General features: G+C 56.9%; 2 protein-coding genes across 2 annotated transcripts in view; one reads left to right on the top strand and one right to left on the bottom strand.

Annotated features, from left to right (window-relative positions):
• The window catches only part of RIMS4 (regulating synaptic membrane exocytosis 4), a 50234-nt gene extending 40151 nt beyond the window's left edge, over window positions 1-10083 (top strand). The window contains exons 3-6 of the mRNA XM_037164653.2: window positions 2994-3106; window positions 3386-3487; window positions 4123-4262; window positions 5554-10083. Coding sequence (XP_037020548.1) covers window positions 2994-3106; window positions 3386-3487; window positions 4123-4262; window positions 5554-5772 — 574 coding nt within the window. The 3' untranslated portion in view covers window positions 5773-10083. The remainder of the gene's footprint in view (window positions 1-2993; window positions 3107-3385; window positions 3488-4122; window positions 4263-5553) is intronic.
• Window positions 10084-11050: 967 nt separating this feature from the next.
• On the bottom strand, window positions 11051-16006 carry KCNK15 (potassium two pore domain channel subfamily K member 15). Its single transcript, XM_037164421.2, has 2 exons — window positions 15724-16006; window positions 11051-11760 (listed from the first exon to the last, which is right to left on the bottom strand). Exons 1-2 carry the CDS (start codon window positions 16004-16006, stop codon window positions 11051-11053), a joined length of 993 nt encoding a protein of 330 aa, XP_037020316.2.
• Between the last annotated feature and the right edge of the window lie 1194 nt (window positions 16007-17200).

The following is a 17200-nucleotide window of genomic DNA, read 5'->3' as shown; positions in this document are numbered from 1 at the left end:
AAATGCCAGGAAAACACCAAACGGAGAAGAGGCTCTCCCAGGCCGGGTAGCAGGCCCTGGTGTCTCGCTCCTTTATTCAGTTAGCAAATACTGTGAGCTAGGTCACCTGCCGAGCAGCTTGCCTGCATGATCTCCCTGTCCTTCTGCAACAAGTCAGCAAGGCGATTACAATTGATTCCTATTTTATACCTGAGGAAACAGGAGCTCAGAGAGGGTACAAAATCTACCCCAGGTCGCACAGCACTGGAATCTAAGGTCAGTATTATGCCAAAGTGCAGTCTTAACCACTGTATTGTCCCAGTGTGGGACCTGCTGAAGGGTTTGGCAGTGAACATTTATTGAGTTCCTACTGCATACGAGGCATGGTTTGTGTAGCAGCTTGTATGTGGTAATCATTCAGCAAGCTCTCTCCTTACCCCTTTGTAAATGGATCCAATAAGCAGGGGTTTGGGATACATTTAGAACTGATACAGCACCAGCACCCACCACTGGAATGGCTGCACACTGTCCATGAGTAGGCGTGGTCTTATTTTCAGAGACGCCTGCAGCTTGCCCATGGTTGACCATGAGGAATAGAAGCAGTTCTGACTTTGCATCCTCTGCCTCTCGTCCTGGTCCTGAGAAGACCTCGAGGTGGGGGGGGGGTGTCTCCGATGCAGTCGGTCCCTGGCCAGCAGGGAGCCACCACCACTGTAGTCTTCCTCCCCGCAGCCCCACGGAGGGTGTGACAACCCATTCAGGGTTTCTGGGGCGTCTGCCTGGTTCCTTGGCAGCCAGTGAGGCACCCTGGAATGGGAAGTCAGGCAGCCGCCCAGATATTATAAACAATTACTGCTAATTACCAGGCCTGCCAGTTCCCCATTGTCTGCTCGCAATCCTACCAGGAACTGAGGAGCAGACAATGACGATGTTGGAGGAAACTTTCAATTTCAGGCTGTAGACGTCCAGCTCTGCTTGGGAGGCTGGGCCCCTTCAGGGACTTGGAATTCAAGAGGCACCAACATTTTGGGGGCTTTTGGAGCCCCTAGACCCCTCCCCTAGGTGGCTAGGAGGTTGGGGTGGAAAAGAGACAGGGGTGGAGGGAAGGCCATGTCCGTGGCCTTGGTGAGCGAGTCTGGGTCTTAGCTGTGGTCTGTTAGCTAAGGATCTTTGAGTTTGCAAGAATAACAGGTACTCCTTTCTATCTCCAGATCATTAAGTTATTTTTCCAGTAGCTTCTCTGTGATGCTGTTGCATAATTGTTGAGCTAAGAGATTCGGGAGCCTGGCTGCTTGGATGCAAATACCACTCTGCCTCTGTCTTGGTTTGGCCTTCCCTGGCAGGCAGTGGGAACATTGCCTCCCTCTGGGACTTGGAGGGACCATAGCGTTCGGAGTCTCACAGACTCACTTGACAAGACTCCAGGCAGCCTTTGCTGCAAAGCAGCGTGCCCTTGACTCGGCCCCGCCCCGTAGGAAGGATGGAAGCAAACCCTCTGCCTTCACTCCCAGACCTGTCTGGGGTTTCCTGTCCAGCACCGCCAGCCAGCTCTGGGGCCCAGACCTTCCTCGAGGCGTCTCCAGCCTCCCAGGCCTCTCCCTGCCCTCCCCGCCACCCCCATCAACATCCTCTGCTCTCCCAGGCTGTGGTTTGTTGGTTTGCTTGTTTGTTTAGAGGCAGGGCAGCCTAGGTTTACATCTGTCCTTCCAAGTTGGTTTCTTCTTAGATTTCTAGCTCGAAAGCTAAGAATCTGACTGACTTGTTCCCTGCCTACTACCTGGATGGGGAAAGGGTGCAGGGGGTGGGAGGAAGTCACGTGAATGAGAAGCACGAAGGCTAAAGTGTCAAATTATTATCCTGTCAGCAACTCAGTCGATAACCTAAGTAAAAATATATTGGAATGATGCCGGGGTGTCTCATGTGACCGAGGGAGAGCTGAGCAGCCAGCATTGGGTAGCTGGTAGTTTGAGGCTCTTTTCAAGGCTGGGTTGTTCTTACGGCTCAGACCTGCGACCGAGATGGGAACTTTATTATTCCCATTTGGGAAAAAGAAAACTAACTAAAATTGGTTTCAGCAAAATATATCATTGTAATTATTGACTTGTGCAACTGAAAAAAAATGTATTGCTTCAGGCAGAGCTTGATCCAGGAGCTCACCAGTTTGATGGCTTTGTTCATGGACCACAGGTGGTAGTAAAATAGCTGCCAGAGGCTCCAGTCTGTTTCAAGTTCAAGTCTGGTGGGGAAAAAAGTGCTCTTCACTCCTACAGGTCAAAGAAAGCTTCCCAGCCAGAGCCCTGTGGGTTGAATTGGGCCACACACTCATCTTTGAGCCAATCACTGACCAAGGGAAGAATTGGCCAGGCTGAGCTCACACCAGCTTGTGGAGCCAGGTCTGCTCCTGTCCACAGGAATCAGTACCGTGGGGGAGGGGCACCCCAAAGGAGATTGGAGATCTTGCTCCCAGAGAATCAGGGCAGACATTTGACAGCCCACAGCAGCAATGAATGCAGACCTCCACGGTTGATCCACTCATGCACCTCAAACTGTCAGGGGAAAATGACTCTTCTGGGGACCATGTTAAAAGGCAGATTCTGATTCAGCCGCTATGGGTGGAGTGGGGTGCTGTTCTGTTCCTGATTGGCTCTCGGGGATGCTGTTCTCTGGACCACACTTTGGGTACCACGGCATCAAACCATAGGTGCCAGGCACTGATGAGCGTTACCTCCCCAGATTCCTACAACCACCCCGAGAGCCGGGTATCTCCTGACCCATTTCAGGAAGGTGGCACCTAAGGCCCAGCGAGGAGAGCTGGGGAGATGGTACAGGAGATTTCGGGGCCATGGAGGTAACAAGGAGGGAGAGACAGGAGCTGGGTCTGCCTGAGGCTGGGTGGTGGACTCAGACAGAAGCATTGTGGCAGGAGGGGCATCTGGGGTTGACCACCCAAGTCACCTGAGTCCTTGGCCTGCCCCTGGGAACATTTGCTGTTATCCCATCCTTTCCTCTTACAGCCTTAACTACGGGGGCGTCTGCTTGGCGTCGGACGCACAGTTCAGTGACTTCCTGGGCAGCATGGGGCCGGCGCAGTTTGTGGGCCGCCAGACCCTGGCCACCACACCGATGGGTGAGTGCTCCAAGACCTGTTTCAAAGAGGGGAGTCCCACTGGGAGCCCTGTGTCTCCCTGCCCTCCCCCTGTGCCTCAGCTGCATCCCCTGAGCACCCACTGGAGCCCGGCCCACACCTGCCAAGCCCTCAGCAGAGCCTGGACGTGTGGTGTGGGGCATGGTTCTGGTCTCGTTTGGGGCTGGGCGCAGGGGCGGGGAATGTATCCTAAGAAGGATCTGAGTCCCTGATTGAGCTTAGAGGGTACTGCCCAGTCTCACCCGGCGAGGTCTCTTGCAGGGGACGTGGAGATTGGCCTGCAGGAACGAAATGGCCAGCTCGAAGTGGACATCATCCAGGCTCGGGGACTGACGGCCAAGCCAGGCTCCAAGACACTGCCAGGTGTGGGGTGCCCTCCCCGCTGCAAGGCGGGGCGGAGGTTGGAGGGCCTGTGTGGAGGGATATCTGGGTGTAGAAGAGAGAAAATGGAGCCCCACTGTGGAGGACTCCTTTGTTGCAGCTTCCAGTGACTCACAAAGAACTACTGGTGACTCAGGGCTCATTCTGGGGACCCGGTAGAGATTGTCGGCTGACCTCGTCAGCACCCACTGCTGGACAGAGCTCCCAGAGGGCGTGGGCTGTTTTTCCTGTTTATGATTATACCCCAGTGCCTGGTAGGGTGCTTGGCGCGCAGTGGGTGATCAGAAAGCGTTTGTTCAGTGAATGGGTAGCAATGAATGTCTAAGGCAGGGAAGGGGTGGGTGAGTCAGAGTCAGAGAATGGAAGCAGGTGAGTACAGAGTGAGCAAGGGAAGGGGGAGGCTTGCAGGACCACCTGAGGGGGTGGAGTAGGTCTCACCAACCCTGGCTGTACCCCACCACCACTCCCAGCACCTGGCTCGGTCCCGTTGTCTCCTCCCCAGACTCCATGGGGGGGGCACTGTGACCCCTGCAGTAGCGGGCAGCCTCCCTCTGCCATGCCCTGTGCCCACCACTTGAGGCCCACACTAGAGCTCACCTGCTGGCCTCTGTCCCCAGCGGCCTACATCAAGGCCTACTTGCTGGAGAATGGCGTCTGCATTGCCAAAAAGAAGACCAAAGTCGCTCGCAAGTCACTGGACCCGTTGTATAACCAGGTGCTGATGTTTCCTGAGAGTCCCCAGGGCAAAGTCCTGCAGGTGAGGGGCGAGTGTGTGCGCATGCGCATGTGTGCATCAGCACCTGCGGTATTGGGGAGGAGGGGGGGTGCCCCGGGGGAGGCTCCCCTGGAGTAAGTACAGTGCGGTGGTTGACCACAGCTCCACAACCTGCTGTGCGACTTTGAACAAGTTTCTTTCTGGGCCTCAGTTTCTTCATCTGTAAAATGGGGATATTAGCAGCCCCTGCTGACGATGGTGGCAGTAACAGTGAAAGGTGTGCTTTGTGCAAGAAAAGTATTTGCAAGTTTGGCCTATAGTAAGTGCTCCACAAGTGGCTTCCATCATCATCACCACCATCGTCCTCATCATCGTCATCAACCTCTGGAGGCCAGGGGCTTGGCCTGAAGCACAGTGATAATAAACGGGGAGCCTTTTGAGCATGCAGACAGATGTTCGGCCCTCTGGCCACCAGGAGAATCCCAACAGTGACTCAAACCTGGAGCTGGAAACAGCTGCCCGGTGTGGGTACAGGCAGGGCCAGGTTGGGTGCCTGCAGAAGCCAAGTGCCCATTCTGGGAGCTGTCTTTTGGGCGCTGCTGGCCTGTACCTGATTCCTTGCTCCTCACCTGGGCAGGCAAAGCCAATCCCAATGGGGCCAAGGCACACATGGCCAAGACTGTGGGCCTTTTGCTAAACTGGGAAGCCCAGGTCCTGTCTCAGACAGAGTTTGTCAGCCTGTAGGTTGAGACCCATCACTGAGTCGGGAAATCAGTTTAGCGGGTCTCCACAATTGCTTTTCAGCGGAATGGACAGGGGAGAGAACATTTCTCACTCCCGTTAAGGTAAGTCTTTTTAGGTGGGGCCCTTGCTTCAGTTGGGAAGCCAATATGTGCCCAGGCGAGGATGATCCCTGTTCATAAAGGCTATAGGAACCCTCCAAATACAACTTAAAATGGGCAGAAGACCATCCAGATGCTGGGCACATACACCTGCCCCTTTTTGAAACTGTTTTGCTGGGGGCTCTGGGGTTCTGGAAGCAGAGGGCTGGTGGGGGAAGCCGTAGGGAGCTTGTGGTGTAAAGGGTCAGCTCTCAAGACTCATACTCAAAGGTGGGGCCTGTGGAGGACGGGCTGGAGCAGAGGGGCTGAGACCAGAGGCAGGAAGGCGGTCACCCACGCAAGCAAGGGTGGCAGCCTGGAGCCAGCGATTTAAAGGTGGTCCAATCCACCAGACTCGGAGGTGAACTGGGCCTGGGGGTGACCCCAGGGTCCGGTTCTGAGCTTGTGAGTGGCATTGGACGACCGGAACCCCTGTGTCTCTTGCCCCGCAGGTGATCGTGTGGGGGAACTACGGGCGGATGGAGCGGAAGCAGTTCATGGGCGTGGCCCGCGTGCTGCTGGAGGAGCTGGACTTGACCACCCTCGCCGTGGGCTGGTACAAGCTCTTCCCCACCTCCTCCATGGTGGACCCAGCCACAGGCCCCCTGCTCCGGCAGGCCTCCCAGTTGTCCCTTGAGAGCACCGTGGGACCCTGCGGCGAGCGATCTTAGTGCCAGGGAGAGGGAGGGGCTCCCTGAGATGACCTGGAGACCACCCAGCCCCGACCTGGGACCCCAGGCCCAGGGGCACCTCGAACAGAGGACGACGGGGTTCTCCCCCACCATGGGGAAGGAGAACGGGGAGACCCGCCCCCTTGGGACCTTCCTCACCCCTTCTTTGCCTCCTATCCCCTGAGACCTTTCCTCTCCCAGTGGGATTGGCTGCACTTTTGACTTGGCCAGTTGGTGACCTGGTGGATGTAGCTGCAGGCTGAGAAGGGAAGGACTGAGGTGGCAGAGCAGACCACTCTCCCGCCCCAGACACTGTCTGACTGCTCCCCGTTTTGCGTCCTCGGAAGCTTGCTGCCCGGAGCCAAGTCCAGAACCCAGCGGCCGTCTCCATGGTGCCAATAACCAGCAAGTGTCTTTCCTGCGGCACCGGGTTCAGGCAGCTACACCCGCCCCAAAGCTGACGGGGGCGGCTTTGCAAGAATCCGGAGCCAGCTCTGGGGGGCCCCACAGCCCCCACCCCCCACCGTGAGAAGAGGAGCTCTGGCCTCTTTCCGCCTGCCAGTGGAAGGAGTTTCTCTGCAGCCGTCTGAGTCCATCTGTCTGTCCCCTCTGCCTGCCCCTCTTCCGGTGGTGTTGGAATCCAGCAGGGACCAAAGGAGAGAGGAGGTGCCCGGGGCCGGGTGCAGACCCCCAGGGTGCCTTGCCCTGTGGGACTGAGACAAGCTGCTGTGGGAACTGGGGGACTGGACAACTCCGTCTCTGGGTTTCCGTGGATGAGCTGCAGCACCCTGGTTTTCCAGAACCCCAAGCCCTGAGAGCTCACCGTCTCTCATTTGGGGGTGCTGGATTGGAGAGGGAAGCTAGGAAAAGCAGGGGTAGGGACTGGTGGGGCCAAGGTGAGGGTTTCCCAAATAGGAGACTCCCTTCTTGTTGGATGAGGTCAAAGGTCATCTTGTCTATTCCTCTGCTCCCTGCTGAGGGGCCTGGGGAGGCAACAGAACTCCCCTATTTTAGTCTTTTTAAACAAACCACGTGTACTAAGAGCAGAACCCACTGCCCTGGCCTCAATTACCTTGGCTCGAGGAGAGAAGGAGAGGAGAGGTACGAGTCGAAGAACCGTGAGGCTCCTTCTCAAGCAGGCCTGGGTAGCTGCCTTCCCGGCCCAGCCCTTCCCCGGGCCTCCAGAAGCCCCTTTGCATGCTGGGGAGGACTCGGGCTGGCCCCTCTTTATAGAAGCACATTTCTGCCACCTCCCCTGGGAGGCCCCCAGCAGCCCACCACCCCTCATTACCCAGTCCCTGCTGTGTAGGGCGTAGTCCAGGTTAGCTGGGTAGAGTTAGTGTTCCAAGGCCTGGGGCCTGTTCTTAGCTGGCACGTAGTTCTCAGAGTCCCAGGACCGGGCGGGGCGGAGACACCAGTACATTCCAGGAGATCACCATCTCCTCGCTGGCCTGGGCCTGGGGCTCTGGAGGCCAGCTCCCCTCCCCACCCCGCCTCCCCCACCCCCTGTAGGGTTGGAGCTGCAGCTGCTCGCTATGCTCAGATGTTCTGATTCATTATCCTTGGTACTGATTTCATTTATGAAGCAATCCTGAGGATGTGGGCCTTGGCAGAGCGGCCTGGATGCTATCAGAGGGGGTCGTTTTCTACTGAGGACATCCAGCTGCGTCTGCTCCCACCTTGTCCCTGGTCCCACTATAGGCTACTGCCCAGGTGACTCCTTCACCAGGAGCCCCTCATCCCCACCCCCACCTCCATACCCCCGCAGCCCGTTGGAGCCCTGGGCATCCTTTCAAGTCTGGTCCAGTTCGATGGCCTCCATGGAGCTTCTCACACTGCACTGGGAAGGGGCGATGGGGTGGCCTTTCCATCCAGGGGGCCTTCAAGGTCCCAGGGTTTGTGGGGTGGAACCCAAGACTCGGGCACGAGGCAGCCGGGCTCTGGATGGACCCGCATCTGAGGCCCAGAATCAACCCTTCACTGTTTGTTTTTTTTAAACCAGTGTGATTTCTCTGCTGTTCGTTTATTACTCGCCATTTGGAATATTTTGAGCCAGGAGAGCACCTCCTCTCTCTACAGCCATCACCGCTCTGGTTGTACAGGGGTCGTCTTCAACGACGGGGCAAAGCCTGGCTGTCCCAGCCAGGGGGAGAAGGGGCTCGGTGCACCCCAGCCTGAGCCCACCCTCTGGCATCCGCACAGCCTTTATGAAGAGAGAGAGAGAGAGCGAGAGAGCTCCAAAGCAATAACAACATCCTAAGGGTGGTCCCCGAGGGCCCCCTCACTGACTTTCCTGTTTGTTCTGTGAAATCTCAGCTCACCTCCTGGAGGGGTGGCGCGAGTGGGGGCTGGAGCCCTTTTTCTTTGTATCATCATTGTGAGCGCGTGCCCCCGGCCCAGGGGCTCTGCCCATTTGGCGTGGGAACCACCAACCGTCCTCACCCAGGGATAGGGGTTTGGGAGGGGGTGACTATTCTCACTATTAGCTTCGGGAACCTTCGAACCCAACCTGTCCCCACTGCTGTCAGATCCTTTGCAGCTTCAACCACCATTTGGAGAGGACCAGAGAGGGGGGAGTTGGGTGGGGAGGGGCTGGGGACGATTTTATTTTTCAGCCTTGGGTCCAGAGGTCACATGCCGAGGTAACCTGGAGGGAGTTGCCTCCACTTTCCTCCTCCAGAATCCACTTTTCCTACTACAGGGAAAGAGGCTTTGGGACCATCGGGAAAGCCATTTCCATTTTACTGACGAGGAGACTGTGGCCAGTGCAGGAACTGCTGCACAAGGGGGGGGGGGGGTTACCCGGGAGTTCACTGGCACCTCCAGCCTGGGCCACCTCCTCCTCCTCCTCCTCTTCCTCCTACAGGAGGCTGAGCTGGAGCCAGGGAGGAACGAGGTGGGGCCACCATTTCCCTCCACCCCTCCTCCCCTCTCTCGTGGGAGCCTCCCAGTGGCCTTGAAAAGGCAGGCAGGGCAAATCGTAGCCCGTCTGGGAGGTGAGGAAACAAGCTCAGAAGCAGGAAGTGACCTGCCCAAGACCCCTCAGCAAGTGTGCGGTGGGGACAGAACAGGGTTCCATTGTGCCCCTCCCTCCAGGGGACAGGAGACCACAGGTCCAGGGCGCGTCTGCTGGGATAAGTATTTGTGGCCTTTAAGCCCTGGACAACCCAGGCCTGCTTGGTCCCGTTTCCACGGGCCAGCAATTTTTCTGGGCCCAGGTTTGGAGAAGAGGGTTTGCCGTAGACAGCTAGCTCCCCTGGGTAGGGCTGGCCCAGCTGACTGAGGGTTTGGTCCAGGCCTCAGTGAGCGGGTGGGAGCCCCCACTGAGAGGCCATAACCCTCCAAGACCAACTGGAGGGAGGTTAGAAGTACCAGTTCCGTCCCGGCGCTACGCGGGCGTGAGGCTGCTCTGGCTCGCCTCACCTCTAGGAAATCCTCACAAAACCTTCATCTGCAATGATCCCTGATCCTCCTGCAGTACTTTCCAAACTTTTTTGTTTTCAAAGTGCTTTTACCTCCAGTGCATCCTCACAGGAGCCCCTGGGCAGTAGGTGGTGGGCCTCTTCTCAGCCCCATCTTAGAGGGGGAAGCCGAGGCCCTGGGAGGGGAGGGTACCTGCTAGGGTCCCGCTGTGAGCAAGCGAGAGGCCGAGCTCAGACCAGAACTCAGTTCTCCAGTGGTCCTGAGCTCGCTCTTCTCCGCCGGTGGGCAACGCAGTTCGGAGGTGGCTGTGCACTTTACAAGCTGATCCACCATCCGGTTCCTTAAACCAGGAACCCCCGGGCACATTCGGTGTTCAGAACAGCACTGAGCCCCTCCCCTCGGAGCACAGCTGTTGCATCAGGCAAGGCCACCTGTGTTTATTTATTGAGCAGCAGCGCCGTGCCAGGCCCAGGGGACCCAGCCATCCCTGTCCCCCTGTAAGGACTCCCACAGCCTTCTGGGAGGGCCCCGTGCCTGTACGGCAGCACCTCGGTGACAGTAAGCTTTCATGTCCACGAGCTCATCTGACTCACCCTGCAGGGAGGCTGGTCATGCCCATTTTACTCATAGCTTCTGTGAGAGCAAAGTGGAGACTCGAAGCCAGGGCCTCAGACATCCCATCTGGAGCCCTTTCTTAGATCGCCTCCTGAGAAGGCGGCAGGAAGGCAGGGTCCGGATCCTTGGGCTGAGGCCTCTCCATCCACCCACCTTCCCTTCACCCCCAGGAGCGGGAGCCCCTCGGGAGGGAGGGTGTCCCTGGCCCCTGGGTCGGAGCGGGTCATGTTGCATTGTGTTCACGACCATGTAGCTCATGTTGAAAATTAAAGTTTTTGGCTTTTCTAACTTGTCTTGTTCTGCTTTGTGTTGAGGTGGTTGTATCTGGGAAGCCAAGGGCAGCTGGTGTTTTAAGGAGCCGAGCGTTGCGGGGAGGGTGCTGGCGTGCCCCGCCACGGGCTTTTCAGAATGCCCTGTCCCGGGCCTGTCCCAAGGGCCCTTGCAGAGGTGCCTGGGAGGGAGCAGGATTCAGGGTGAACACAGTCACTTTACAGATGAGATTTAACTGGGGACAAGGTAGGGGCTGAGATTCCCCAAAGTCACATGTGGGTTACTAGTAGGACGCCATTCTCACACTCCCGGACAGGAGCTTGTCTCACTCAGCTGCGTCCAGGTGGCCCTAGGGGCATGCTGGGTGTCAGCAAGGCCCCCTGATCCTGAAGTGGGGCTGGCTGAAGATAGAACATCAGCTTGGGTGCTTCCTTCCCAGGGGGACCAAATCCTATCTACTGTACATGCCGAACAGGAGAACGCGATTGTTTGAACCGTGCAGTGGTCCGCCCACCCGTCCTGGCTGGGCGGTGGATGGTTCCCATTGGTCCATCTCCTTTCGTGCTTCTCCTGGTGTGAGCAGCCCGCCTCCCGGGTAGGATTCCAGTGTTGGAAATGGAGTGTTTTCCCTGCAACACGGAAAACCCGCCTCTTCCCGCAGGAGACTAGCCACCCGTTCCCACTCCCGAGGGCCAGATGGTGACGTGGGCCCGTGGAGAGCCCCCCTTAGGTGACTGACTTGGCCACGCCTTCCTAAAACAGTTTGGACCACAGGGATCTGCACCTACGAGGTGACTTTAGAGTCGTGCTTGTGTCATGATACGACTTTAACATCTTGTTGCAGAGAGACTGGCTAGCCACAGAAGGGAGTGAGAGCCGGCTCGCGGCAGCAGACGGCTCTGCAGCCATCTCAGCCCTCTGCAGGCTCTGGAGAGAGAGGTACACTGGTGGGCGAACCCAGGTCCTCCCTTCAGACGGACTTCCGCCGCACCTGGAGCCTGCCTGTCCTGCCGCAGCCACCCAGAGTCCCAGGGCTCGAGGGGGGCGAGAAGCCCAGATTGTCTCGGGCCCACATCTCCAGCTGGTGGATGCGGTAGGAGACGGAGGGGCCCTCGGGACGCGCCGGGCGGCGGGGCAGGGCAGAACCGTGGCTCTCCCGCGCCCCTAGGCGGAGCGGGCTGGCGCGGTGGGCGGCGCGCTCGGGCGCGTCGGTGCTGGCGGCCAGAAAGCGCAGGACGACGAGGTTGAGGAAGGCGCCGATGACCGTGAGCCCCAACAGGATGTAGAGGAAGCTGAAGGCCACGTAGGGCGGCTTCCTCTGCAGCGCCTCGTCGCTCTGCAGCGCCACGAAGTCGCCGAAGCCGATGGTGGTGAGGGTGATGAAGCAGTAGTAGTAGGCGTGGAAGAAGGTCCAGCCCTCGAAGTGCGCGAAGGCGGCAGCCCCGAGGGCCAGGGTGGCCGCGCACACCAGCAGCCCTGCCACGACCATGTTCTCTGTGGACACGCGCGGCCGCCGCAGGCCCAGGCAGCGCTTGGCCGCCAGCAGGAGGCGCCGCACCAGCGCGTTCAGCCTCTCGCCCAGGCTCTGGAACGTGACCAGCGTCAAGGGGATGCCCAGCAGCGCGTAGAACATGCAGAAGACCTTGCCTGAGTCCGTGCCTGGCGCGGCGTGGCCATACCCTGGAGAGCGGAGGGGAGGGTCGGTGAGTGCCCAGTGCCCTCCACCCAGACTGCCGCCCTTGGCCTGCCCGCCTGGTCTCCCATCCCCCACTGCGGGCTGAGCATCTGGGAAATGCTAGTTCTATTTACCTAGGTCACTTTCTGGTTTCAACACCTTGCACAGTTGTCCATAGTCACCCCAGATCGTAAACAACCCAAATGCCCCTCAGTTGGAAAACGGACAAACAATCTGAGGTGCATACACACAATGGAATTCTTCGGAGCGATGGAAAGGATGAACTGCACTTATCTGCAGCAACAAAAGACGAATCTCAAATGTATTTTGCTGAAGCCAAGCTCAAAAGGTGCGGACCGCATGGTTCCATTTAAATGACATGCTGGCAAAAAGTACTATGGGGACAGAGAACAGACCTGTGGCTGCCAGTCACTGAGACTGGGGAACGGGTTAACTGCAAAGGGGCAGGACCGAACTTTGGAGGGAGGTCAAATGCCCTATGCGTAGGTGGTGGCTGCTGTAACACAGCAGGTCTTTATATGTCAAAACCCATGCAGTGCGCACTGAAAAACGGTGAGTTTTACTGTGTGTAAATTGTGTTTTGATTTTTTAAAAAGTAGCAAAATCTTCCATGGCTCCCCGTACCCACAGAGTAAAGAACTAGTTCACACGCGGCATCTAAAGAACTAGAGCTCCTTCGGGATCTGAATCCCCTCCACCTGTCCAGACCCCCCATGTTGTCTCCCCAGCAGGCATGTCCCTTTTCTCATCTCCTTGTGCCTTGTCTCATGCTACCCACCCCCACCCCTTCGCTGGGTTGCCCTGTCTGCCCTGCCCCTGTCGGCTCTTCCTTCCCAGACCCTGCTGCAAGCCAGCTCTCACTGCACGCCTCTGCAGTCCGGGGCGGCGATTCCTCACTCAGTCCCCTCAACTGTTGTAGGGGACCTAAACATACGTGCGTCAGTGTGCCTCTTCCACAAGAGAGGGGAGAAAGCTTTCATGGTATTCTCGGGGGTCCCACCACCCAGGAAAAGGCAGGCAGGCCTTCCCCAACAGAACATGCCTCCTCTAGCAAACTGACGTCGTCTGCCAAAATGTAAAATACCCAAGCCCTCTGACGCTAGGCAGTCCTGCAGTTAGGAAGCTAGTCCTCTGAAACATACACATGCAAAGTGACGTATGCATGTGGGTTATCACTGAAGCATTGTCGCTCACAGTGATACTCTTAGATAGCCTGAGTGTCCGTCGATAGGCACCTGGTTACATAAATCATGGTGCCGTCCAAACAACAGAATATTACACAGCAGGCTCCAACCAGGGGTTGTCTTGCTCCTGAGGGAATATTTGGCAATGTCTGGAGACATTTTGGAGGGTCACAGCTGGGAGGTGGTGGCTGTGTGCCCCTGGCCTCTTGTGGGTAGGGGTGAGGGTATGGCTAAGCTTTATGCCAAACAGACAACAAAGAACTTTCCATTCTGAATGTCAATTGCGCCAAGGTTGAGAAGCTGCTGTACAGCCACGAAAAAGATGACACTGTTCTTTAGCAACTAACAAAAAAACATCATCAAAATTCAGAGTGGGGCAAAAAGAAGTTTACAGTTGTGGGTACATGAAACACAGAGTTTGCTCCTGTACTATTATTTGCTCATTATTGTATTATTTCCCATACGAACAACTGTAAACCTACTTTCCCCTCCACCCTGGATGTAGGTTTAAAAATGAAGAGAAAAAACTGTGTGTACTAGAGTGTCGGTACCGTGTGTGTTTTAAAGGGCTATAGAGGCAGAGGATACATCTAGGCGCATACACCTGAAACCGGTACTATTTGACTCAGGGAAAGGAATTTATGGGTTGAGGGACAGGGAAAGGGGGAGCCTTCCTTTTCATTCTGTACCCTTTTCAACCGTGGGAAGCATGTACTTTGTGCACATATAATTCATTCAAAATATCAATACAACTGATGTGCTTGAAGCCCAATGGCTCCACTCCCACTTCTCCACCGCTATTTCCACTGCTAAGCAGGCCCTGTCTGCTATTGCGGCAGCGGGGGCTCTGCCCACCGCCACCAGGCTGGGAGCTCCTCGAGGCCGGAAACCAGGGCTTGTCTGTCTCTCTAGTCACCAGAGCTTCTACCGGCCCTGGCACAGACTGAAGGGTCGGTGGAAATGCAATAACCAGCAGTAATGAAAAACCAGACTGAAGGGGGCGCTCAGACGGAGGAGCCTCCTGAGGAAGAAGAGGCCGGGCGGTGCTGCTTCCAGCTGTTTGGGGCTCTGTCCGGTTCTAGGCAGAGAGTGAAATGAATAATGGTACATGTGGAATACTTTACATGGATTCCCTTATTTAACCCTTTCAATGACTTTAAGAGACGACCCATGTTACAGATAGGGAAATTTGGGTTGGGGGAGGAAGCTGCCCAAAGGTCACCAGGCCAAGGGCTGTTAACCACCATCCTCCATTGCTTCTCAGCGCCTCTCCTCTGTCCCTGCCGTGCTCAAGCTGCTGGGTTCTGGGCTGTCTGCACCACACAGCATGTGCTGGCGCCTCCAGGTGGCCAAAAATGCAAAACTGTTTCCTGGTCTTAGTTGCTTCCCGAGGCTTCCAGATGCATTTGTGTGTAGTGGTCCAGGGAAGGTTGGGGGGGCGGGGAACAGAGGAGGGAGGAAGCCAAACCCAGCTGGGGGGGAGGGTCTCCAAAGAATGCTGGAGAAAGAAGAGATGGATGGGGTCCCACACTACTGGGTATAGTGACAGGGAGGGTCTTGGGCTGAGCTGAGCTAGAGAAGCAGGGGCCGGTGTTGACAGGAGGGGGCATAGGGGCTGAATGGAAGCTGGGCCCATGGTTGGCAAATAATGAATTGTCATTATTACTAATTATTAGTGCCTATTTAGCTTCAGGCACTGTGCCAAGCAGTTTACATGCTTGACCTCATTTAAACTTGGCAATCACCAGTGAGGTAGGAACAATGGCATTTTGAAGTTGAAGGAACCAGGGCTCAGAGAGGTACAATCAATTACCAGAGAGTCAGGAGGCAATAGAGATGAGAACAGAACTGTGGTCCACGTAACTGCAGAACTCAGGCTTTTAACTCCACTGCTAAACCCACGAGCTCACCTTCACTTGCAAGCACATTATGGAGACATTTTCTCCAAGGCATGGGCTTCCAGAGCCGTGGTCCGAGCCCCAAAGGGTGCCTGGACATCCCCAGCTGGGGCCCCAGGAGGGGCTGGCACCCAGCTTGGAGCCCTGCAGAGCCCACTTCTCTCTCTCCGTTTCCCCAGGCTTAGGCTCTGCAGGTACCAGCCAGACGGTGGCCATGGCAACAGCTGACAGTCCAGATGCTGCAGACAAAGTGCTCTGGATCCCTGAGGGGTCCAAAGCTTGTGGTAATCAGTCATTCATTTAACAACTGTTTATTGAGTATCTACTATGTGCCAGCTGCTGGCTATACTGCAATGACAAAGGCAGACTAGGTCCCTGTTCTTACAGAGCAACAAAGTAATCATTATAATACAAAAATCAATTGCTTTTTAAAAGTGTTTTCTGTATGCGAGACCCTGTGCTAAAACTTTCTGCGTGAAGGGCCAATTAGCACCCCTACTTTACAGAAGAAAAAAGTGAGGCTCAGAGAGGTTATGCAACTTGCCTCTGGTCACACAGCTAGTGTGATGCGGCCAAGGATGCAACTCCAGACACTTGGGCTTCCCGGTTTCACCTGATCTGCCTCCCAGCTCCTGGAGTATTTTCTGGTCACTCCACAGTGCCAGCCTTTTGGCGAATCTAACCTACTGACGCCCCCCAGCCCAGCCTGCTACACTGACGGCCCATTCGGGACAGGGAGGCCATGAGGCTTGGTGAGCAGAAATGACTTCTCCAAAGTCACCCAGCTGGGCAGGGAATTCTAACCCAGTGGCACCGCCGGCGGCTCGGGATGGAGCGAGCGCCGAGGGGTCTCCGGGGCGCTCACCGATGGTAGTGATGACGGTGATGGCGAAGTAGAAAGAGCCGGCGAACTTCCACTGACGGCCCGCGCGGTGCGACTCGGCCTGCAGCGCCAGGCGCTCCAGCTCGCGGTAGTCCTCGGCCGAGAAGCCGTACTTCCTCCGAAGCTCTCTCCGCTTCTGGGCCAGCAGTCTCTGGCGGCCGCTCTCCGCCTCGGACTCGAGCGCATCGAAGACGGCGGCGCCCACCAGCAGGTAGGACAGGATGCACAGGACGAGCGCGGCGGTGCGCACGCTCTGCCGCTTCATGACGGCGCCCCGTCCCGCGCTGTCCCGCTCCGCGCAGTGCCAGCCTCGTCCCCGGCCCGGGCCAAACGCCCCGACGGCTGCCGAGTGCCTGCTCCGCCCCAGCCAGCGCCCACGGACCCAAGCAGCGGGAGCCCAGCTGCGCGCGGCTGGGGTGGGGCACCCAGAGGCGGGGCCTGGGGGAAGCGAGGAGGGCAGGGAGGGCTCCCCTGGTTGCAGCCGCCCAGCCTGCCACACATCTGCCTTTGTTTACCCGCTGGTGCCCCGAGGCTAATGTGTCTGCAAACAGGAGCAAAGCATCCAAAGCCCGGGTCTGTGAAAGACCCGCCTCCACCGCTTTCTCCCGTAACCCTTCATTAATTCGTTCAGGCAGTCATCCAACAGATATTTTCCAAGCACCTATCTACTCGGTGCAAACAAGATTCCTGCTGTAAATAGAGCTGACATCCTAGAAAGGAGGGTTGGCTAAAAACCGAACCAAAGGATAACAACGTAAGATTTGTGAGAAAGAAGGAAATCAGTTTCTGGGGGAGGTGGGCCCCGCCAGCTAAGGTAATGGGGGAAGGCCTCCCTGGGGAGTGACTGGGGAGGGAGCACCCAGGCGGCAAGTGCAAGACTCCTAGAAAGTGAGGCTGGACCAGGAGAACTGGGGCTCTTGGGGGCTGAGGGGAGAGGAGTGGGGAGCAGAAGGAAGACAGAGAGGCGGCTTCACAGAGGGTCTTTCCTACAGGCCCTTATATGGGTTTATTCTCCAATACAATTGGAAAGTCTTTAAGTAGGAAAACAAACGCACCAATGATCTGATGGACATTTTCTATTTAAAAGAGCATTTTTGGCTGTGCTGCGGGAAATGGGTGATGGCTAGGAGTGGAGGCCAGGTAGGAGACTCTCGCAGTCCAGACCTGTGCTGAAGGGGCCTGGATCGAGGTGGGGGCGGGGCGGCAGTGGAGATGGAGAGAAGCTGGTGGTGGGCCTGAGGTGTGTCGGGAGGTGGAGCTGGGCACCCTCAGCCTGCCACGTGTCCCAGCCCCCTTGCACTTGAAAATGATAGCCAATGGAATGTGGGCAGAAGTGACCTGTGCCACTTGCAGGCCTGGCCTGTAAAACCCTCCCAGTATAGGTGTGTCCTCATGGAGATCCCAGCAGAGCACCAGGCAGCCTCTCGGGCAGCTGCCCGGAGCACCTGCATCCTCTGGT

Source organism: Artibeus jamaicensis, unplaced genomic scaffold (genome assembly GCF_021234435.1).
Source record: "Artibeus jamaicensis isolate MK-2021 breed Jamaican fruit bat unplaced genomic scaffold, CSHL_Jam_final contig_685, whole genome shotgun sequence".
Classification (NCBI taxonomy): domain Eukaryota; kingdom Metazoa; phylum Chordata; class Mammalia; order Chiroptera; family Phyllostomidae; genus Artibeus; species Artibeus jamaicensis.
This window is presented reverse-complemented; position numbering and strand designations above follow the sequence as displayed.